Source organism: Octopus bimaculoides, chromosome 2 (genome assembly GCF_046866305.1).
Source record: "Octopus bimaculoides isolate indiv1 chromosome 2, ASM4686630v1, whole genome shotgun sequence".
Taxonomy (NCBI): Eukaryota; Metazoa; Mollusca; class Cephalopoda; order Octopoda; family Octopodidae; genus Octopus; species Octopus bimaculoides.
Window position 1 is genome coordinate 92,197,037 of NC_142929.1, and position 25,197 is coordinate 92,222,233.

At 33.8% G+C, this 25,197-nt stretch overlaps 1 protein-coding gene across 1 annotated transcript in view; it reads left to right on the forward strand.

Annotated features, from left to right (window-relative positions):
* Positions 1-25,197, forward strand: part of LOC106873665 (uncharacterized) — a 35,853-nt gene that overhangs the window by 3,160 nt on the left and 7,496 nt on the right. Inside the window, exons 2-16 of the mRNA XM_014921117.3 lie at positions 129-191; positions 1,331-1,423; positions 3,618-3,714; positions 6,476-6,614; positions 8,640-8,712; positions 9,540-9,734; positions 10,825-10,951; positions 13,135-13,254; positions 14,307-14,416; positions 15,304-15,422; positions 16,586-16,719; positions 16,950-17,038; positions 19,194-19,311; positions 20,313-20,491; positions 22,761-22,875. Coding sequence (XP_014776603.1) covers positions 129-191; positions 1,331-1,423; positions 3,618-3,714; positions 6,476-6,614; positions 8,640-8,712; positions 9,540-9,734; positions 10,825-10,951; positions 13,135-13,254; positions 14,307-14,416; positions 15,304-15,422; positions 16,586-16,719; positions 16,950-17,038; positions 19,194-19,311; positions 20,313-20,491; positions 22,761-22,875 — 1,771 coding nt within the window. The remainder of the gene's footprint in view (positions 1-128; positions 192-1,330; positions 1,424-3,617; positions 3,715-6,475; positions 6,615-8,639; positions 8,713-9,539; positions 9,735-10,824; positions 10,952-13,134; positions 13,255-14,306; positions 14,417-15,303; positions 15,423-16,585; positions 16,720-16,949; positions 17,039-19,193; positions 19,312-20,312; positions 20,492-22,760; positions 22,876-25,197) is intronic.

Sequence of the window (25,197 nt, forward strand, 5' to 3'; positions counted from 1 at the left end):
TTTCAAAAATTCTCCTGTAATTGTTTATAATGAACAAATTAATGAATAGTTTTTTCTTCTTGTCGAAGAATAAATACACAAACGTGTCAACGTAACAAGTTTTTGCATATTGTTTTTTTTCTTTCTAGAATTCTGAAGTGATGCAGAAAAAGGCCAGCTTTATATTTGTGGATAACAAGAAAGAATACAGAGTAAATTATTTTTAGTTTAAATTTTTGCTTTCATTACTTCAACATTCCAAACTTATAAGGGTCTCTGAAGAAATTTAACGAGCTGAAATTAATCTGTTTTATATGTTCGAAATTATAGATACTTTTATTCTGCGCAGCAATGTCAATTTATCAACATTCTAAATATACATTGGCATGGTATTCGTACTGCATATTTTCTACGGCTGCGATTTTATAAAAATTTCATGTTAGCCGTTAGAGAGCTGAAACGTAGTTCGCTGTGTATTAAAGGCACTGCGCCATACTTTCGTATCAGCTCTAAGGGCTGTAATAAAAGTTTATTAGCGTCAAGCCTTAAAATTCTGTGTCTTGTATACTTCATTACAAAGATGTAATCTATAGTAGAACGGAGCTTCCAGTGGTATGTTCTTATAGTTTAGAACATGACCATCATCATGGGCTTATGCTTAAGTTTGAACCCTTTTTCCTGGTGATTGACAATATCTTTACCATGATCTCCTGTTAATGCTTTTGTCAGTTATATCCTCTAGATTAACTGAATAGAACTATTTGTGATGTATTACATGAAAATCTTTAGTTCTCTCTTACAGATTTAATTTTCTCTCGCCTAGTACAAGGTATGACTATATTCGCTTATTACTAATACCAATAGTAAAACTGGCGAAAATTACAACCAAATCTCACTGCAACTAGATAACAAACCTATTTCCCATGGTTACTAATGGTGATATTGCTAATATTAATTATAATGTATTAAAGAACAAGAATGGCCATAATTTTCATCTTCAAACGGAATATAATTGAAATTGTATTTCGAAGTGTAAATAAGTATTTGCCGTGATTTCATTGAGATAGATACATGCATGCATACTTTATAAGTTTCTTAGATTAATTTACGTCGAATTTGAGTATACAATTTAAACAATACTATATTAGACTTTCAAGCAGAATTTTGTACTAAAACAAATATTCGATTTACGTAGTAATGGTAACTAGATGTTTTAAACAAACTTGCATTCGTCGGTTAAACTTGTATACTATATGTATATGACTTATAACTCTGACACCTCTTCGACATGACCTTGTCAACAGGAAAAACAAGTGCATGCTGGATAATTTCTATTTTTCGTTTTATTTAGTGGGAGCCAAGTGATCTCGGAAACCCTAGTGTAGAGGAATACATATCCAATGGCACAAAGGTGTTGGAGGGAGATATTTTTGTTGATGAAAATGTAAGTATTGAACAGTGTGAAAACACGATGAGTTGTCGAGTTTTAATATGTAAATAAAAATTTAATACTTATTCCTTCAAATATTGGAATTTTAGCGACCATTAGAAAATGTAGACTGTGAGACAGCGTGTCAGAACGTTCCAGGACTAGTTATGTTTAATAATAATAAAAACTTATTTTCCTAGTTTTAACATCCTTCTAAATAGTCATCTGCGCAGCAATACACTGATGTCAGCGTTCCTGTTGCTTCGGGAATCCGGTCAGGAAATCGACCGATTGCCTGATTGCCGTAAGCTTGTTGAAACCTGTTCAATGTCTCTGTAGCAGACTTCCCAAGTCAAGTTTAACACAAAATTTCACGTTGGCTCTTTGTTCCAACTTCCTGTCCATCACAACAGACTACAGCATACGTTATCACAAAAACACGAATTTCACAGCTTGCGTGGTAAACACAGCGATGTCACTCGGCACACTATCTCATAAAGGTCACTATTAACTCTCACTGCGCACACAAGTTTGTTGCCAGCTACTGGCATGCTACAGAACTTTTCCAGAAACTTCTTGATTCCACCTCGTAAAACTCAAACTATTTACTAAACAGCATCTCAGATGACGGTTCAAACGAGTGTAACGTGGACATTCGTTCACGATAATCTTAACACTACAATAACTAGAACATTTCAAGTCCAAGACATTCGGGAATGTGGGACTTTTCCTACGTTTTCCTCATTTTCGTATATTTTTTCCAGACACATTTAAGTTTAGTTATGGTTAATCACATGAGGAGCCTTTAAATGTATCAGGTCACCCCATATGTAATGTTCAGATTTTAAATGGGACAATGATTATCTACGACATCTTTCCATCTACCCGTAAGTTTTTTAATTACATTAGTGAGAAGCTCGGTTTCAGAAAGAACTCTGAAATGTCAGTTTCGACTTCCTCATATATTTCGAGAGTTAATCCATCAAAATGATTTTGTAAACTACGGAACAAATAGAAATCTGAAAGAGCAAGATCTGTGGAATAAGGCAGATGAGCAATTTTCTCCCAGCCATCTTCCTCGATTTTTTTTTACGTACTCTTTGCAATGTGGTTTCCTTTCGATTCACTAAGGCAGGCCTTTTTCTTTTCTTTTCAAAACATTCAAATGCTCTAATTGCTGGTAATAGACTTGAGCATTAATTGTATTAGTTGGCAGCAATTCAGTGAATGACTCCTTTGCAATCCCACCAATAAGAACCTTCTTCGCATAGTTTCGGTTGTGGTTGAGCCGTCTTTTTCCCCCCTTCACCAAGCCATGGTATACGATACTGAACATTTTGATAAAGGATCCATTATTCATCACCGGTTACCAGTCTGTACAAAAAGGGGCGAGATGAGTTCGAGAACGAAAAGAAAAGCAGATGTCCACTCGGCATTTGCGGTTGGCTACAGACAAATCGAGATGCACCGAGTTTTCAAACCTTTCTAAGTTGTTGAAGATGGCGGTAAACAGCTGTATGTCTTGAACGAAGCTTATTGCCAATTCTTCAACTGAAATTGCACGATTTTTTTTCAACTCCTGCCAAATGAAGTTTCTCATCAAACTCAACTGCACGTCCTGTTCGGGCCTCATCTGAATTTTACAAGCCAATTCTTTCATTCAGGCAATCATCTCCATAAGTTGAGTGAATATTTCGAGTCGCTTCAGCTGCAAAGTTACCTTTTTTAAACTCGTATATCACTTTAGACACTGTTTGAAGACCATTAGTGACATTAAGTTATCCTGAAAAATACAATTTAACTAGTTTAAATATGTCCAAATACATGCCATTAGATTTTCTAAAATACCGTTAAAGCGCTTTCAAATTAAAAATATAAAAGTTCGAACATTACTTTTGGGAAGATCTGATCATCTTAAATTGTTTACATTTATTAAAAGAATATGCATTAAAGCTCTATACAGTTGTGGAAAGCTGGTATAGGGAAGGCAGTTCATTAAACATATTACAACTTGATATATATGAAATCATTTTCATTTCTTTCATTTGATGAGCAAGTGATTATAGATAATGGTATTAACAATGTTAAATATTTGTAGGTGGATCAGTCATCGACTAGTCGGCAAAATACTGAGAAAATCCGATCCCATAATGATTTGGTATATTTAACTAATAAAACACTAGATAACGATTTAATATTCTTTTTGTAGCAAAGTCCCTTTTCGAAAAGAAAAGCTGTATTGACACAAAAGCGATGGAAGAACAAAACTATCCCGTGGAAATTTAATACGGACAAGAGGAAATTTGGTGAGTTAATAAATCATTCTTTCAAGATAATTTCCGTTTTAATCATGTTGAGTGTTATGTGAACGCCTTTGTATGTTTTTTTTTTTAAAGAGTGTATCATTTAAGTGATCTCCAATTACCTGGAGTTGTGGCTTACTTAAAAGCTGCTGACAAACTTAGACAAAAATGTTTGTACCGAAGACTTCGAGCAGATCTAGCATCAGTTTCCAGCAGTGACATTGCATAACTTTCTCAATCAGTTTATGATGACTGGGATTTGGGAATGATCTTGTTATTTCCATCAAGCCAATTTGGTATTGTTAAACTACTGCAAAGCCTACAAAATACAGTAATCCCACGACTATCGCGGATGTTACATCTCAAAACACCCCTGAATAAGTGGAAATCCACGAAGTAGAAACAGTACTGTATATTTTTTTATTTTTATAATTTGTATATATTTTATTACAAATGCAAAACAACACCACGGAGGAATCACCATAAGCTTAAATAATAAACTGCGATACGTGAGCCGTGATATAGCGAGGGATTACTGTATTTGACTGTGGATGAATTTCGACTAATAACACAGGGCAACAATTTACTTTGAGTTTGCTCATTCACTTTTAGACTAAAATTCGCATACTGGTTTCAAAACTACAGTTTTCTATCCTGTCAAGTTTTTATTTTTCCTACAGCGTACTCACTGAGTAAGCACAGTTTGCTTGTAAGTAACCGGATTGGTCAACTGCTTTTAGTTCCTTCATATCACTGGGGAACGTTCGCGAATTGTTTTGTCTCTAATTTTATTAGTTCTCATCCTGAGTTCAGAAATGCCCTCAGAAATTTTCTACGACGCAGTGTTTCTTGTTAAACAGGAACTCTGTTACCAAAAAATAATATCAATTTTGCCATTAAAGCAATACTGAAATAAGAAACTAACCAAATCGTAATTTTAATTACATTAATCAAGATGTTTAATTACCCATCATTAGTCAGCATCTTAAGATAGTTTCAACTACACAAGGAGTAAACGTTTTCTTTGCTTTGTATGAATAATTTTACATCTCGACAGTCTATTCGAAGTGACCAGAAGTCAGTCATCATCTTAGTGTTCCATTTCTTTTGATACCTAGTCTCCATGGTGTCGATGTTTTGGTGGAATCTTTCTCCTTGCTTATCACTTACTCCACTATAGTTTTCAAGGAAATACTCCAGATGGCTGTGCAGAAAATGTATTTTTACACTGAAGCTGCAGCTCTGTGCTCGAAAACTAATTAACAGGAAATCGGACACAACTGCAGAAAAATCATTCCATTCAACGCCAGATAGTCTCTAAAAGCTGCCCATCTGCAGTAGTCACCTAATCTGTAGCATATCAGACGCATCAATCTTTTGTCACAAGACTAAGCTGGAGGCTTTCTGCTTAAGTATTTGAAACGGACACTCTCAGCGTTTCAACACGTGTTTTACATATTATATGGGGTGCCCAGGTCTTGTGTTGATCATCTAATTTCATGCCAAATTAAGATGATTTACTTTTTTTTCCATAAGATCTGTGATTTATTTTACTGTCCAGGTAAATGTAATATACAAATATATAAAAAAACATCGGAGCTATTTTTGCATTTTCTTTTACAACTGAACATATTTTTGAAATGCAAAACACATTTAAGCTAGTTGTCACCTAGGAAAAGAATTTTCAGAATTGTCAAGTCATCAAGCAAGTGAAGATTTGTGAGGGCAAAGTTCCATAAAGAGCAGTCCTTTAACTAGGATTGACAAAAAGTGACCTTGACTCCTGCTATCTCACATTTAAAATACTAAGGGCGCATTCAAAATACCAATTTTCATAAATAAAGTTTAACACCTAATTGTATAAAGGATGTCATTTAAAACCGGTTATAGTGAAAGTTGCTGAGGTTTCTTACTTTTCATTTGAAGATGCTTAAATCATGGCTTTTATTTTCACTTTCGTAGTTCAAATGGTATTGAAAAAACTTTTAAACTTTGTACTTAGCTCCTTACATGGGTCTGCATGTCGAGCCAAAGCTATCCTTGGAAATGGTGACTATACTGGAATTACTGAAAATTAGACATATGAGTTTGTGAAAAATTTTGACGTGATAGAGGCAAAGTAGATTTGATTTTTGAAGTCTGCATCCAAAAATTACTAGAAAAGCTGTCTGCAGTACCAGGCAACAAAACCCATGTTCCCCAGTGTAAACAAATTTTAGATGAACGAGCCGACATTATGGGACAATGAAAAGTTGAATGTAAAAACAGTTCAGATGACTGAGCATCAAGCGAAAGCTTCAACGGATTTTCTATCGAGACATTTGGCTGAAGATATTTTGATGCTAAATTTTTAATTTCAAAATATTCGTTGGAACAGTGATACTATAGATGGCCTATAGCAATGATGCGTTCGTTTATTGTACTACATTACTTTTCAATGTTTCCCTTAATTTGACGTCCTAGTCTGATTGTATAGTATTTCAATTTAATCATGAAAGATGCCATTTGCTGTTTGATTGAATCATGATTTCTAGCTGCAGTCTTCATACAGATTTCGGTAGATTAATTGCATTCTTCTGAAGCATAAGAAAATCAAAATGAAATGGAAATAAGATATTTCAATAGTTACAATCCAGTACTTAGTTTCGTAACGGTGATTGTCTTCTAATCAAGATCGTAAATAGTGATGACGTTGTTGCATGTTAGGAATTTTCTGAAAGTAAAGATTTTCACTGTATTTTAATTGTTACTTCCTTCACTCCAGATTTCGCCAGTTCATACTCTGCCGTGAAGAAAGCCATAAGTATTGTGGAAAGCAATAGCTGCTTGAATTTTCCACAATGGACAAAAGAAAGGGCTAAAGAATTAGGACCTATTTATTTAGACATTGGAAAAGGCAATGGGTAAATATATTTGTATGTCATCTCTCCCAATAAAGGATCCTATTTTTATGATGAATATTTTTTTAAAATTATCATTTACTGCAATATCGTAAGCACTAGCAATGCACCCCGGCGTTTCCTGGATGTTATGACCTACTGTAACATTGTATTATTTGTTCCTTTCTTATAGGCAGAATCGACACCCGAGGAGTAAGATACAAACAAGTTTTTCGGTCATTTTCTGATGAATAATGCTGAAATGTTTGACACCAAAAACATGTACAATGGCGGCTTTGATAAGAAAATCCTAACATTGCCCACTCGTTTTGGTGTTAATTTTTGTAGTAAAATAGTTGCTGTGCAAGAAACGTACTTTACGCTGGTAGCCGAAAGATTGCTCAATCCTTTGATATCTCATACAGCAGTATTGGTAACTAAGATAAATGGCTACAAATCTGGTAATGTAGAAGCTGAAACAGTTCTTACCGTCCCATAAAAAGGCCATGTTCAAAGATATGGTTTTCTGCAGGCATATTTGGTATCAGTTTATATCAATGTTGAGATCAACAGAATAAAAGGGCTTTTGGGGCTGTATGTATATGTACATATAAGGATATGAGTAAACAAGGTTAGTGATGTGGGAAGTTTGGCATAAATATATAGGGACGCTGTGAGTCTTGAAAATAGGCAGGTAGTTTTAGTCATTGCTTCATGTCTTTACTACACTTGAACGAATGTAGGCTGTTGCTGTGCTTAATCATTGGGGAAGATTTAATTTAAACCTGAGAACGCTCTTTTGGCATTCTTGAGTCATTTGCTATCAAGTAAATCTACATGAAGAATTTGTTTTTGGTAGTAGTGCCATAAGCGATCACAATTATGCCAGAAACACGGTTAATTAGAAAATTTTCTGTTGAAAAATAGGGCTTTGTGCAAAGAAATGGTATCTCAATACTTCCGACATTGTTTAATCATGAAATAATGAAGACGTTCACGTTGGCTGTTTAGTTGTAGCAAATGGCATTCTTGACAGAAAATGTGCCAGTAATTGTACCAAAAAAGCATGTTTGTTTGGTCATTTTTCTGTTGACAAATAGGGTTTTGTGAATTACAAATGCACTTATAACACCCCTTGTACATTGCATTTTTTCTTTTACACCAAAAACATTAAAATTAGCAACGTAGATTATAAGCAAATCGAAATATTGCCCGAAAAGCCCACAAAATTGTGTGACCCAACCTCGTTTTCAAGGCCATTCTTGTAATTTAAAACATTGTGCAAAATACCTACTTTATTTGGTAGCCGAAAGATTATTGAATTCTTTTGATACCTCGTTCCTCAAAATCAGGAACTCGGTTATTCAAACCCATAAGAAAACGCGCGCGCACATAGATTAAACGAGTTTTTTTGTAGTTATCTACCCATTGACATTCAATATAGTATGCTTCTATAACATTCTATAACTTTTTTCTAGTAGTCGGATAGTTATGGACAAAGGTGTATAAAATTCTGATCTTCAGAGTTCACATATGGAATATTGCCTTCATTCGCACGCTTTTTCATCTGCTTGGAAGGAATTTATACGTGGTCGTTTAATGCTGGCCTTATTTTGAAAATGTCTTGAAGTAGCTCTAAAGTATTACGCAAGGTTACTGCATTTTAAACTTGCATTTTGTAAACTGTCCACTAATTAGAGAATAAGCTGAAAATTTAATATTCCATGAAATTTTGAACAAGACCAAAATGGAGATTTTTGTACACCAATCAACTGGTGACTACTACACTACACTGAACAGGTCATACTGGATGTTTGAAGATTTCCTCGCTTCAATAGAAGACAGTGTTTTAGTGAAGATGCACTCCATATGAAATTGAGGACTTGCCAAGCCAAGAGATTTGAATCTTGTAATTTTGATGTAAACGTTTTTAGAATTTTAATTTCTCGCTACTTTAACATCGACTTAATATTATTGGTTTTATATGCTAGATCGTATTTTCTCTTAAGATGAAATATACTTATCAATATTTGTTCTGAAATATTTCAGATGTGGATCCTATGTTGGTTATCGCAAAGGCCGGAATCATATGTTGTTGCTAAGGGAGACTGTTTGTATGAAGGTAAGCAAAGGACTTTCCTAAATTTACGAAATAGTAAATTGCTGCTTCAGTTTTTTATACCAGTATTTTGATGGGTATTACGAGACTTTGAATTTTCAGTGGAATGAATTAATTTCCAGCCTAGTTTCGTTTTGCAGATAGCCGTTTTATATTGCTCGTTTGCTGTAAATGCTCTACTAGTATCTTTAATTTGTATTGCTGAGAAAGATGCAATTTGATTTTTCATATGATAATCAAATGACACAAGCTTAATCACGTTAAAATATAAATGATGTGCACATGCAAATATATAGTCATGCGTATATTTGTAAACGTGTAGTTTTAAAAAGTGTGTTTTACTTGGTTAATTTTTTTCCTCAATGATAATTTTCGGAATTAAACGTGTGGGCATACATTAGCCTCTTTTTATGCGAATTATGAAAACACGTCTCTAATTAATGCAGTAAAACAAGATATAAGCATCAATTCTCCAAATATTTACATGTCACTGGAGCCGCTAAAACTGAGAAAATATGTAACTCCTGAATACTATTCCCAATGAATCATATTCATCCCACTTTCTAACTAATTTTATAAAAGTATCTTATTTCATCTGAACACCTTAAGTCATTTCATGCGCTTAGCAGATGGAGCACATTTGACATTTTTAATAGCTTTCCTAATCCTTCGTAGCTAAGTTAAATAGCAACAATGTTCTACCTAGGAACAGTGAAACGTTTATTGCCGGTTTGAAGTTCTTCCCCATGAATATAGTCGAGCATTTTGCTTACATGAGTTCTCCCATCTCGGCAGTCAATATATTAAGGATTTTAAATTCTTTTAAATAGGTCGGAATCATCGTACACGAGCTCTGCCATTCCATTGGCTTTTACCACGAACATGCTAGACGTGACAGAGATAAATACATAACAGTACATTTCGAAAATGTTCAAAATTCGAAGAAAGAAAATTTCAATATTCATTTTCCAACTTACAACTATGTAGAGTATGATTATGAGTCATTAATGCAATACGGACCACTAGTAAGTATGTATTTCAGTTTGACCCTCGCATCGGCACACAACTGGGTTGTGGTGTAATATATCACTGACGAGATTTTGATTGTTCCTGAACAATGTAGGTCGTATTCTATATAGGAACATTTCATCAGACTTCTGCTCTAAGTAGACTAATTGGTATCGATCAACATTTCAGTTCTGAGCCACCGTTGATAACATCTCTCCATATGATTACCATTTATTTTGCCTTTTATAAACACTCTAACCCATATTGTACAACGTCCAAAATAGATTTTTTTTCAGCTATTTATAGTACTAGATTACAAACCAAAACCCTGATTGTTATCCTTTTTCCTGTAACATATTGCTCGTTGAAAACTGATTTTAGCTGTTTGCGGTTAACTAGATTTCTGAGTAATCCAATGTTTAACTTATTTTTAATACGAGTGAACGACATGGTAATCGCTCACATATGTTCTATAAAATAAGCTCGGTGGTTTTGTTTTTCGGAAATTTCGGATTAAAAAAGTATTTTAAAACTTCCGTTTGTGACTATGTAATTAGTAAAATTTCTTGAATCTGTTGTAACCGCCTTTGAAATCCCAGTAACCAATTCTTAATGAACTTTCTGGTCACAGATCTAATCAATACTAAGCAAAATAGAATGATCTACAATGATCGCTGGTGCCATGCTTATTTATCCTGATTGCATTGAGAATGTTATTTATTCATTTCTGGCTTAAAATAGTTTGTCTACTCAAATATTCCATTAGTCTCATACCTTTCAACAACATTTTTTCTTTTATTACATGACATTTGATTTATTCTAGTGAATATTTTGTAGCCTTACATTCGAAAGTCATAATGTATACTTCAGAAATGTTAAGATCACTTGCCTGGCTATTGATCATATAGTAACATGTTTTTTTTTTTTTAAGTACATCGTTACTTAATTCGTTGAGGTCTGAACAAAGACAATAATTTACTAGATCTTCTGTAAAACGTTTAGTCTTTTACATAAACTGTTAATCATCAGATATGCGTCATTTTTATCTTTCAGTGTTGTTTTGCTATGTTGAATATGTCTGAAAATCTACATACTTTTAATTTACAGGCTTACAGTAAGAATTCGAAGTATACTATCGATCCAAAAGATGAGCATCTTCTATTTCTTCTCGGTCAAAGGAATAAACTATCCTTCTATGATAGGAAAACTATTAACTTGTTTTATGAATGCAATGGTATGTTTCATTTTGGTACTTATATTTAATCAATAAACATCTTTTCACTTTAAAATTTTTTCTTGGGAAACAATTGTAAGATCTTATATCATGTACTAAGGACATCTACCTCAATGCACCTGTCTTCGAGACCCACATCTTCAATGGCTTCAATATCCACTCATGATTTTGACCATTTTATCCTCGATGGTGCCAAGTGGCATGTTTTGGCTACTTGAAGCTCTTGCAACCTCCTCTCAAATTATGGCTTTTAACCACATAATCACCACATACAAGGATTTTTTGACTTTTCAAGTTGTCTCGTTCGATCACTTTTAAACTAAGTATTCGTGGCAAAACATTGTTCCCTAGTCCATCAGACAGCTAAAGTGGAAAATGAGATTTTCTGAAACGCATAACTCTAGACTTCATGCAACCAAAGTGGTCCACTTGTAACTGCATTGCAGCAGTATAGACGACGGTCTGCATTATCTGATTAAAAGTTCTTCAGTCCAACAAATGCGACTCCCTTCAACATTTTGATTCAATCTTTTCCTTAATGACACAAATTAGGTTTCCGTAATGTGGGTTCTAAGTACATACTCTTATCTTACCCTCCAATGAACTCTCCACTTTGAGAATCCACTGTGAGAAATTTATAACTTTTTATATTGCCAGACACTCGAATGCTTTTCTATTGAAACATCCAAGAAACACTGAATAACATGTTAGACAATTCTCGTCTTATACTGGTGATACCAGTCTTCACATTTTTCTTTCATCACACATATCTTCTGTGTGTTTAGACGACTCAAACTAAACTTAATCGGGGCTAAATAACTTGATTAGAGTGAAATCAAATCTACATTTGATAGCGCTATCTATTGTACAAAATGCATTGTTAATCGTAATGACATTTCGTACGAAAATACACCTTAATAGCTCAACATAAATTACTATGTAAGATTTTATGTATAACTTATGATTCATGCTGCATAAAATTGCTTTTCGTTTAAAATGAAAATTAGCACGAATTCAGTAATTCTTATTTCCTGGATCATGTGAAAGTATATATGGCTTTATATAGACCCTTTAACTGAGATTAATTTTCCTGATGGGTAGGAGAGTACGGCATTAGTGAATCTGGCTTTTACGTAAACTATTCGTTTAGAAGACTCAAGATGCTGGATAACGGGGTTAACTGTCACATGTGTCAGTATAAAGTGTGTGCGAGAGAAAGAAAATAAGATTCAAAGTGAAATATTAGTTTTTAACTGAAAACTTAAATTTCACAAATCCTTACTTGAACCTTTCCGTTTGCTTGAAGGATCAGAATCCTACGTGATAGTCAGTGTAACGAATAGCATTGTTTCCAGTAATGCTTTGTATTCTACATGCGTAAAGATATCATAGTGTACACATAGCGTTTCACGCACACACGCCTATAGATGTATGTACATTTGTAATTTGAATTCTTCCAAATGATTTGGTTTCTAACAAACAAAACTCCATCAATGTAATTTGAATAACAGAAATGTTACGTGCTGAACCTTAGAAAAAATTCCCCTTTTTGTATTCGTAAAAGGCATACTAGCTGGTGAAACTTTTTTTCAGATAGCTCCTCCGTTTCTAACAGTAATTTAAACATTTAATATAACCAAGTGCATCAATAAGTGAATTTACACCAAGGGCAGGAATGCCACCAATTTAGAGATAAATGTTCATTTTTGATATTTTGTAAATGAGCACAAATCTCGGGGCAGGTGACCTAACTGAACGTGATTCTTTTGTGCCAAATCTTAAGTCGTTCGCTCTTGGCGGGCGATTTGATTGGAGTGTTCTACTATACCTTGTGTCGAGGTGTGTTCAATAAGTGTTGACAATAGTTATCGCAGAACAGTCTTTGCTATGGAGGGCCTTGATTATTTGCTTTAACAAGCTCCAAGGTGGAGGCTAACTGCTCATCCGACGTAATATCTTGTACAAAATTTTTGTTGTTCCAGATGTCATAACTATCTCCTCCTGTTGTGAAAACAAACCTTAGAAATATGACATTATATAACAGCGATAGTGTAAGATATGTGGTGACCGTATTAAAATGTTGTTTGTACTATGTATTTTTGTTCGGTTATTTTCTTTTAGATCTGTAACATGAACTTTGCATTGCTAACATTTTGAGAATCTATTTATTCATGTCTATTCAGATTTGTGTATGACGCCATTAAAATCTTGCAAATATGATGGCTATATTGATTACAACTGCACATGTTATTGCCCCAGTGGACTGGAAGGCGATGACTGTTCAAGAGTAGAAAACCAAAACGGTTTGTACTTAGCTTCTGATTTTTACATTTTATTAGATAATCGTTTTAAGTTCGAAATTTCCAAACATAAGTTTTGATAAATCGAGAATCCCGAAAATGTAGACATTTGTAAAGTGGGATATAATACAAAATTCATTTTCATAAAGATTAAAATGCACAGCATGGAACTAGAATAATCAATTAGGGATAAAATGATTTTGTTGCGGCTTTTTATTATATATTATTACTCTATTACTAAGATAAATTTGATAAATTTAATCATAATTTTAACTTTTGTAATTGCAACTAAACCGACTGCCGGAACTTTAATTTACAATTAGAGATTGCAGTAGTGCAGCAAACTTGGGACTTGCAGTATTATGAAACTAAGGTATCTTGAGTAAAATATCAATGTAATTCCTTTCCTACACATTAAGTGAAATATGGGAGTATAATACACATTCTAAGCAATTAGATACATAAAATAAAATTCAGCAATTCTTAATTGCAAGCTGGCTTGTAGTTGCCAACATAACTGTGTCCTACTCGTAACTTGCTGCAAACCGCCAGATCCAATACTTCGGAGTTTGTTGTGCTATGTTTGTAACTCTTCGGATTCGTATTAATATACGATGTAGAATAAACTGACATGATTTACGAAACGGTGTGAACCAATATGTTTTAAGTGTATTAGCTTATATATTTTCAAGTGTATGGGGAGTGTTAAAAAAAAGAATAACGTGGTCACATTAATGAAGTTAGTGCTAGTTTTCTTTAAGAATATGATTAAAGGTATTTTTTTTCTTTAAACCATTTTACTTTTTCTTTCACTTTCCACTGTTTAATGATTGATAAATGAAAGAAAACGTTAAGTTTTAGAGAATTACTACGACCTTTTTGTATATTTGCAGCATCTTAATCAGATTAATATTGTAAAATTGTACGTAATTGAGATTGATTTTTGTGAAAGTGTATTCTTGGATACACTTTTTTAGAAAGACCACATTGAAAGCTACACTTTTTTTTTTTTTTCTAGATTACTTCTATATCTTGATTTTCACCTTTTTTTACAGAATGCGGTGGTATCTTATCTCTGGATTTCAAACATCTGGACGCACAGATATACTTCAATTCTAATTTAAATAAGACTGGCAAGGCTAACAAATGTGTTTGGTTAATTGAGGTCAGTTCAACAGTATTTGAAAACTTCAAAGTTTTATACGTTTCCTACCTTTTGAAATAAATTTAGTTTTATTCATCAAAACTGAAATTATATGCGGTGTATTCTATTGTAATTGTTTGCCGTAGGAAAACCAAAATTTAAGGCACGTGCAAACTGCAACAAAGAATGGCATCTACTTGAACTTCTGTATTCTACTTGTCAGAAAAATGTCGAAGGATATTCCAAACGGCTTCCAATCTAAATATGGCTTTTAACAAATTACTCGCCGACTGATCTTAAGTAGATCTGGATTAATGGAAGCCAAATGGCCAAGTTGGTAAGAAAAACGCGACAGGATTTGGGTTTTCTCCAGATATAAGTTCGTCATAAGTGCTGAAGCTCAAATATCAAAATGAAATTATCTTCTGTGAAGAGATTAGACGATAGCTCTAGAATGTATTATTAAAGCCTTGAAAGTGGTCATGTGATGATGCGAAGTACGTGAGAATGAGATTGAGATGGCCATGTCCTATATCCGATTGGAATCGGAAAAAATGATACAAATCTTTCACTTAATGTTTTCTGCAAATTATAGTCTATTACAATTTGAAAGGTAAGCTTACAGCACGTCTATGTACAAAGCCATGAGAGAAGTAAAATATGCTTCTCGTTAGTTCACCGCGACTGTACACGAACGCCTCTTAGAAATTGTAAGTTACTTCCAAGTATTTATTTTGTACAGCAGGATCGTGTCTCTATTCGAAGCAATTGTGGTGCTTTAACAGATCATTTTCCCATTCATTTGTATTCAGAAGAGCAACAAGGCTTACAAAAATGGTTTACTTCGTAAATATTTTGTTTTAATGGATCATATTTGATAAACTATTAACAAATCTCTTTATTTTTAGAGCCCAGCTTTGACTCGAATGGAAATAGCTATAGACAATCTAAGCATCAAAAATAAAAACTATAATTGTCTGCAATGGCTTGAAATGCGATATAATTTAATTGGGCAAAATGGTCCCAGGTAAAATTTTGATAACCTTATATTTGTATTTTTGTTTTTTTGTCTTTAATATTGAAATATCAATCGTTAGCTATCCTCTTTAGTTTCAGTATATTGCAATGATATATTCAAAGAATTAAAACTACTCAACCGCGATCGTTTACTGTAAGAACTTCATATGAAAGATATAGGTTTGAGAATAGATTTCAATTTTCTTAAAGTTATAGTTTACTTAAGCTATAAAATATAATCGAGCTGTGCTATTGTAGAGTACGTGATTCAATACGAACACCGAATATCATTGAATTCACAAGTTGCATTGAATATTTTTGGGGGTCCAAATTTCCTTACTTGACTAGATATATCAGTCCTTAATCAAGCTTAATCCCTTTCACATTGGGTAATACATGAGATCAAAGCTTTAACGGGTTCCGTAGCTTGCCATCTTAGTTGAAATCGAAGATCTTTGAGTATCTACACACCAGTGCATTTTCGGATTGATCCTTAATGTTAATTCTGTCAAATTCTAATGGTTCACAAAACTAACATACGGGAGTATATTAAAGTCCTTTTATATATCATTGCAGTCACTAATTACTATTGGATTGACTTCCTAATTGCATCGTCTTGGACGACGAAGCTAATTGCGAGCCTTAGTTGTTTTAAGAATTACATTGGAATTGTAGAATTCGATATTTTTGTCTTCGCGGATCACATTCTTGCCCTCTCAAGTTTTTGACATTTGAATACAACACCTTATCTCCCACCTGGCATTTATTTTTCCATTCTTTTTGTTGACGGCGTTGAAGCGTTTACTTCGGCACAGATGTTCTGGTATGATAAATGTACCAGCACAAAGAATTCGGGTCAAAACTGGTGAATGGCTTTCGTCAGCCACGATCACTGTCCAACGCAAATAATAGTAGCAGTAGCATCCACATTTAGCGCTGATCTCTAACTTGAACTACTTGTTCTACACGATTTGAGATCAAACGTATTAATCGCAATTAACCTGGAGTTTAAAGTGTTCAATTTGTTATATAATCATGCACTACACTAGAAGTCTAACTCGTTCTAGTGAAAACCGTGAATTTTTTTTAATGTTTGTTAATACCGTTCAGTGTTATGAAGACTCATCATAAGTATTTTTTTTTCTGACTTGTAATGCTTGTTTCATTCTTTAGATTCTGTGGCGAAAGTGCAAAGCTAAATCATTTATTCAATACAACTGCTAACATCGCGATGTTTATCCTAGAATCTTCAAATAATTTGGATAATGTATCTTTTGAAGTGAATGTGTCTATATCTACAGAATACAGTAAGATTTATTTCTAAGTAAAAATCTACGTGAATTCATATCTTAATATTGAACATTTTAAAAGATGTTATTTTGTTTAAACATTTGCATAAATACTTTTCTAATCAATCAATGCCAATAACATGAAATAGCTAATATTCATTGATATAACTTGTCATTTATTTATGAATTTGAAAATATTTCGAAAATGTTTAATTTTTCTGCAACTCATAAAAACTCTTCTCTTGAAGATGCTGATATTAATTGTACTTTTGAACTTGGGAATGACTTTTGTGTCTTTAAACAAACTGGTGGTTTCGATAAATGGCTTATATCTTCTGTGAGTACTTAAATTCTTTCGGATAAATCCTTCATTTATTGAATAATCTAAAACAAATTCTCGTGTATTTCTCTTACAGCGTACAATTTTTTAAAAAATGGTAGCGGTGAAAATACTTTTTCTTAAATTCATTATCATAGGTTTTTTTAATCTTATTTAATTCATCATGAAATAAGACTTAATTAACAATTACTGTAACAGCATTTTGTTCGCAATCAAAATTGCAAAAATAACGGTTTGGAAAAAGATACAGTGGTAGTATTTTTAAGTCCGTGTGTGAACCTCGCTCAGGTCGCATGATCTAATTTTATCGATAAAATAGCGTATTATTCAACACCATCGACTCCTATAATTGACTAATTCATCCCCTCACAATTGTTATCTTTTCCTAAATAAGAAACGATTACATCAGAATTAAAATGACTGCCTTTCTTTTCCAGTGCTACTGACAAGTTGATATTAATATCTGCATATTAAGATAAGCTGATCAAAGGTTCACAGTTTGATTTTAACTGAAACGTACTTCATTATTTATTTGGGATATGAGGAAAGTGCAATATTTATATTTGCAAATTACATTTGTGGTGTTTCAGTGTTCAGATGTAGATGAAACGATCTCTTTAGACCTTCTTTTGAAACACTGTCAGTCATTTCATGCAGGCGTTTCCATCTTTTTAGCTTTACGTTGCTTTCTTGCATGCTACATTTCCTAATACAATTTTTGAAGTTATATTGGCTACTTTTGTGCCATTTATAAATATTAACCTATATACCATGTTGAAGGTGGGGATGATTATTTCCTATCATCCTCTCACGTCAATGATAATCTGGAGCAATATGCCTCACTTCAGCTTCTAGTTTTTAATATGTATTTGATGGAAAATATCTTAACGTGCTGTCTTTCTAAAAATCAAAGCAGTCGCCTCTCCAGACATTTAACTCTGTAATTAACTTGCGTGCTGAAACAAATTACCTAGATCAGCTTCTAGTAACTATTTAAGAGCTCGCCTTTCATATTGCACAATTTTCATCAATGAAAATTTATTTCATCCTAATATATGGATATCACGGTGCTCGTCTTCTAATTATCGACATATATTAGCATTAGAGTATCATCGTTGGATACTTTGGGTGCATTCTTTAGCTTTGGGCCCAACTACGTTATGTGCGAGGATATGGTAAATGGAAACCGAAAGAAACCAATTGTGTTTGTCCCTCCACCACCACTTGACAACCGGTGCTACTGTGTTTACGTCCCCCTAAACTGGTGGTTCGGCAAAATAGATCGAGAGAATAAGTACCAAACTTAAAAAGTACTGGGATCGATCCATTCGACTGAAATCCTTCAAGGCAGTGTCACAGCATAGCTGCAGTCAAATAACGGAAACAAGTAAATGGTATAATGTTCGTTTCTTCATTAAAAATTCGTATTAGTGAAGAGGTTTCCACGTAGCTGGTCGATGTCCCAAAGGTTGCAGTACAATTTATTTGGAATTACACTTTTAAAAATTTGTAGTCCTGGATATATTATGCTTGAATCTAAATTTGATTTTCCTGACTGGAATTTCTTTGATCATTGGCCTATTCAATTTGGTGCGACCTAGAATGACAACAGATTTGACACGGGACAAATTTATGTCCTTTATAAATCCATCTTATAATGGAAATAATTTCGCTAATAGATTCGAAATGTGAAGCCAATATAACAAAATAAACGCAAGTTATCAAGTCAACGAGTAGATCTAAATATTTACGATACATTTATCCCGTCTGTAGTTTATCCCTTCTGTACTCGACGCTCAAAATGCCAATGGGAAAATGATTTCGGTTTTCATTCCTCCAGAGCTAAAATAACCATAATATATTGGTTAATTCCAATTACTTTAACCACCACCCACTTTTTGACCGTACACCTATTCAGAAGTAATCCAGTTACTCGACCTACTTTGCACCATAAAATCTTTCAAATGAATTTATATTATTTTCAATTTGCCTTGGTACATGAAAACCAAAAGCTCTTAATCAAGCAAAGAATTTCATGAAATGCATACCTGAAATTAAAAATGTTCTCTTAGCTGCTTCCATGTAGTTTCTGTAGTTTAATAAACTGGTTTATGCTAGTCAGTTGATTTTTTTCCCCATGTTCTTTTCTTAGAATGCCAAAGGTGTGAAGGGTTTGAGAGGTCATCACAATTCGGAAAAATACATTTACTTGAGACCTGCAACTCGTCCTGGTAATATTAACGGCGTTTTAGAAAGTCGATTAATCCCAGGTTAGTCTTCCAAACTGAATTCCTAAATCTTCACTGCCTCCTTTCTTTTTATAAGCCAACTTTCAAGTGTAGTTTTGAATTAAACAGAACGATATGTTTTAAATGAAATGTAGAATTGAGTGTGCAAAAATCAATGATTTTATTTCAGTGAAAAGCCAACGATAGATCTTCGACTTGCTACAAATAGTATATTTCTTAAGCGTCACTTGCCGTCTGATGACAGGATGGGCACTTGAAACTCCGAAATAGTTTAAGTGGTCGTAGCGGAAACGCAATCTAAAATCTGATTGTGCTGACCTACGGAGATTATATATATCGCTACATAGCTCTAGATTATTTTATACAAATTCCAGCGCGTCTTTACAATTATATTTAAATCTTTACCTTGTTTAAAAATCATTTTAACTATACTGATATCGGTTGTAGGTTTGAAACTGTAACTGTTGAATAATTTGTTGGATTTCTTCTCAAACTAAAACAGTCTTTCAAAAGATTTCTCCAAGAAAATCGTCATCTAGATGGAATTAAAGTTTCATAATTGATTTAATGTTAAATAAGATCTTACTTTTATAGGAGGAAACACTTCATTACTGACACTAATTACGGTGAATATTTCTTTTGCCATTTAATCTTAACCTATCAATCTATTTCTCGAACAAAATCGTGGTTTGAACTATCGTATTTACTATCAATGTTTATTTTGACACTAATTGGTATGCTTATCAGTGATTTTTATGTCCTTGACAAATTCTGTCGGGTTTACAGAGATATTCATTTCCTAAGGTATATGTCACAACTTTTTACAGAAGAGTGAGATGAGGTCGTCACATTTGCTCTACAAGATAAGTGAACTGGTCCCAAATGAGTCTCATGAGCGATTTGCAAGAATTTTGCTTTATCGTGTGGACCAGCAATATAATACCGATCAATACTTTTTCATATCACATGTAGTAAAAATTTAGGTGACTTGCCATGAAACCGTTAATTGAATATCTTTGCAGGTGGCCGTAAATGTATCGTTATTTATTACATAATCAACGTCGAACCAGGTGCCTTCTATCGATTGAAGTTAGATATTTCTTCTCCAACTGGAAACAGACAGCCAATTGTTCTACGAGAATCGAGATATAAAAATTGGCAAAAATATGAGTTTTCTGTTGTCTCCGCGTATGACTTTAAAGTAAGTTTACTGATGTTCTTACATGTTTGAGAGGAACCCGTCATAAAGATGGGATTTAGTTCATTTAATTGCTTGTTACGTAACTACTTTATAGTAAGGGTAGAGGAACATCGCAAAGCTGTGACACGAGATAGATAAATCGGGTAGAGCTGATCATGTATGGAAAATTGGAGACCACCTCCCCTTGTGGGATGAAGTTAAAATAATACAGAGAACACCACTTCGAAATACGAAAAATAAAAGCAGCAGCACATATGCTAGGACACCACTTCCTAAGCAGACCGAGGAAGGATAGGAAAACAGATTTATAACCCCTAAAAGTCACTCCATAATTGCCCATGGGCATATAGCGTAGTGGTTAAGAGAGGGGGCTACTAAACTCAAAATTCTGAGTGATTATAACATCGAAAAATACCTTAGAGAAATTTCGAACCTGGGTTCTCATTCCTTAGACAACCGATGAAAGTTGGAAGGTATATCAGCCGAAACGTCAAATGTAAATAATGTACTTTATTTATATTCGTTTATCCCGAATATTTCGTTCAAAAACACCGTAGTAAATGAATAAATATAAATTATAGAACACTAGTGAAAAATGTTCAATTCTGCGATCCCGAGTTGTACTAAATATTGTGAATGGTGACTGGGGGGGGGGGCGAGCTTTTGCAGTAGAATCTTGGATTTACAGATGAATTCGCGACAAGTATAACTGTCGAGAGTAGGACGTAACGTATTAACCGAATCAGTGATGAATGAATTAGTGATAAACGAGAATAGATGCATATGTCCAACCAGCCATTGAATTCCCTTTTCCCCACCACTGCTGGATAATCCTCGGTTTTGGATGCTCGGTCTCTAATCTTTGTAATATTTTTATAAACGTCCCTTTACTTTAGGAGCTGCGATTGAACATTGATTTGATTCCCTATTCTTACAGAAACGATCCTTAGTGTTAAGATCTCTCTTAAGGAGTTTGGCGCTTTCTTTATATCATGTTAGAGGCCGTGTCAATCTACTTTGGACCTGTGCTATTTACCTAGTACTTTTTTTTATCGAATATGGTATTATGAAAATTAGTTCTAACCGTCGGACTTCGAACTCGATACGCAGTATTTATCGCGACTCCTTACGTGTTCCATGTTCCAACAATAGTGCCTTTTACTTAACTGTGCGATAAGGACCGTCTGACAGCTAGAACTGCTAGAAATAGTAGCTAGCAAAATTTTGCTAGAGCTACACTTGTTTTAAACGGAATAAGGCTTCTGCATTCAAGATAATGTGATCGTAGTTCTAATAAAAATAGTAAATTTCAAAACGATCATAGCTGAAACTGCCGTTGATCATAATTTTTGTCTATAATGCTTAATCTGCTTCTAGGGGGCGGGGCTTAAACAATTTTTTATGACACACGACTTCACTAAATAACGCAAGGCAATTTGTCTGGCACTTCCAGCTATTTACCATTATATGACGGAGTAAAACTTCCGAATGACATTTTTTATTTGAATCACTCTAACTAAACTTTAAATATTTGATATTTAAATATTGTATAACATATTCGGTAGGTCGATTTTTATATAATCGATTGTGACTTACTGAATTTTCATTACTTCTTATAAAAGTGCCATATGAACTAATTGTTTGCTTTGGAACAGAGCCGAACATTAACCCATAAAGCGTTGGGAATTGCACTTGCATAGCATGGACTGCTGAGCACATTTTATGAAAATGAGACTACCATGCACACACAAAAAACAAGTTAAAATATCTTAGTATATAATGGTGGCAAATTTAAAATCATCTGCAAAGTCATTAATTGTATTAGTCCTCTTGCATTCTGGTGCGTATCGGAGCGTTTGAATGACATTAGACTCTAACAAACGCTCATAAATTAAATGCATCTGAGCCACGATCATGAACTGTGCCCGACGGCCACGAAAGTGGGCCATTGCACTTTGAATAATGTAATCTGTTTCAATTAACACAAATAGATACAATGTCTGTTGAGCAAAAATGTTATGAAAATAGTAATTTTCTTTTATAACACTTAACTCGAAGTTCAATCTGCGCAATATATAAAAATCCATGCTTTAAAAAATTCAGAATTGTGTACTAGTAAATGTTTCACAGAGGCTGGAATATGAGACCCAGAAGTAGTTTAACAGCAAGGATCAGTTAATTTTCTTTGCAAGTTATTTGCATGCTAACTCGGTTTTAAATTTGTTTTTAATTTTAAAAACAAATGATATACAATATATAACAATTTCAGGTGACTATTCGCGGGATAATTAGAAATGGCAGTGATGGGTATATTGCTTTAGATGATGTTTCCCTAATGAATGGAATGTGTCCAGGAGAAGCACAAGTGATGACAATCTCTGAAGGTAAATTTGTTTGGCCTTATTTATGCGGTTGTTACCTTTCTGTATTCAGTTAAGCATTTTTATTTTTGAGTTCAAATCTACGGTCGTCAACTGTGAATTGAACCCTTCTAGTATCAAAAGGTACCATTCATGACTTACAGGACATGCTTTTTCTATGAAAAAATGTGCCGTTATGTCTATATTAGTAATAGCTGCGGCTATCTTTTCTGTTCATAGTTTTATATAAACATCTATTTAGAATCTATGCACAGATGAAGAATTTTGTAAATGTGTTCCTTATTCAAACTAATCTAATACGTATTCTATTACATTTGGTTCTCAGTCTTGCCTTACGCTATACTATGTTAGAACATTTTGTCTATTCAAATTTTATCAACTTAATTTTTCAGATCTATAATCGCAGGTTATTTGCATAACCATTGAGATTTGGGGGGTTTTTTTCTGAAACTTCATATTTGAGTTTTTTTCCAAGTGTATTCGAAACCTTTTAAGACTTTATCGCACCTCTAATTTTATCAGCAATACTTGACAATTGCTCCAATTTTTGATTCTTGCTATCAAGGATCTCTCTCCTGGTGAAAGCATATATTATCCGTTTGCCTCTTTTAATACGAACCAACCCAAGACCGTTTTCGTCTGAGGTATAAACTTTATATAAAGTGATCTAAATGAAAAAATACTCTAATCAAAATGTTTTCAAAATACCAGTTTAACAATTGGCTAATTTGCTGAATTCTTCACTACTTCAAAAATATATTGAAACAACGGTAGTATAGTTTAACATAAAAATGATAACAAGAGTTAACATTTCTAGTACTGCGTCTCGACGATTATTCTTTCTGTTTACGACCAAGAAATACTTCAGTCGCCGATCAACTCTACAAATCTCAGATTAGTTCACAAGATTATTACTCTCGCATTTGGAACGGTGCTACTACGCACGCATTCTACATCACCTTCAAAAGAAGACTGGAAGAAGTAAATGCACACACGCTCCAGCCTCTGACACAGCTCGCTGTCTTCTGTCTGTTTTTTATTGTTGCAGTAATGGCGTTTGTTCTATGGAACTGGGTGGGCTCGTCAATTTTTAGTAAAGTATTCCCTACCCGCTCCCTTTCCCTCGTCATAACTGTTGAAACCCCCTAACCTCCTAAATTTTTTTCTCTAATTACTACAAGTTTTCTTTCAGCAACCTCGGTTCTTTGGAAGTCAATACTTAGAAGAAAGACCTGCATGGGTAGGGGGAGAATTTCAAGGGTTCTAGAATAACGTAGCATCAGTCTCACTGTTTTAAGAGGATCCACGTAAACCACCGGCACTCGTATCGTATAGATACGACCGTTAAAATAGTTTAAAACAAGATTTGAAATCTTCAACTCTTCCTTCCAGATGTACATTTTCTGACAAGTTCATGTTAGTATGGCGGCTGTAGACTACTGAATCGATCCCGATTTATGACTAGCATTTATTCTATTGTGCTGAAGAAATTTGAATCTGTGTGCTTATCTCGAAAGTATTTTGTAGATTCACTGCAGACGACTTGATAAATAGTAAAGCTCGTGCTTATGTAATTGATACTTTAATTTGAATACATTAAGTTTGAATAAACTGAGTTCGATTGATCAAAACCACATTTTCAGATATAAAATTTTACTTCAAAATTTTCCCGATGAGAAAGAAAAAAAACTTGATAATCATTGCTTAGTCGGTCAGTTTTGCTAATAGACATAGGTAAATGTAAAGTAATAGAAACTGCGTTATGAATGCGATCTGTAATGTTGGATATCAAACACGGGTGTCTCAAATCTCTGGAGGAACGTTTACCGCAATTATTAATGGAGCCTTTTGATAACCTGTCATATTCACTATATGCTTTTTTTTCTACAATACGCTGTAAGAATTATGAACTCTGAATCTGGATACGATTGACATAACTGCTGACGTTAATAAATCCCACGCAACTATCGAAATATATTCAGTAGATATCGATTTTTTTTATCGCGTATTCTTTGACCATAAAATGTAGTGTTGAAAATAGTTATAATATACATGGTAATTTTATAGATTGATCCGAAAATAATAAAAACAGAAGAGCAATATCAATTGATGTAGCTTTAAAATGCTGTATCAAAGCTGAAATATTCAACATAGGATTTAAACATGTCATGTTTACTTAGATCTATGTACATGATGGTCTAAAACGTGGTGTAATAACAAATGATCATTTACTTGATTGCCAAAGCAAATGTTGGAAGCGTATTGGATTTTCCCCTCCTGCAAATTTTACTGAATGTTTTTCTTATTCCTAGGCTACAAATAAGA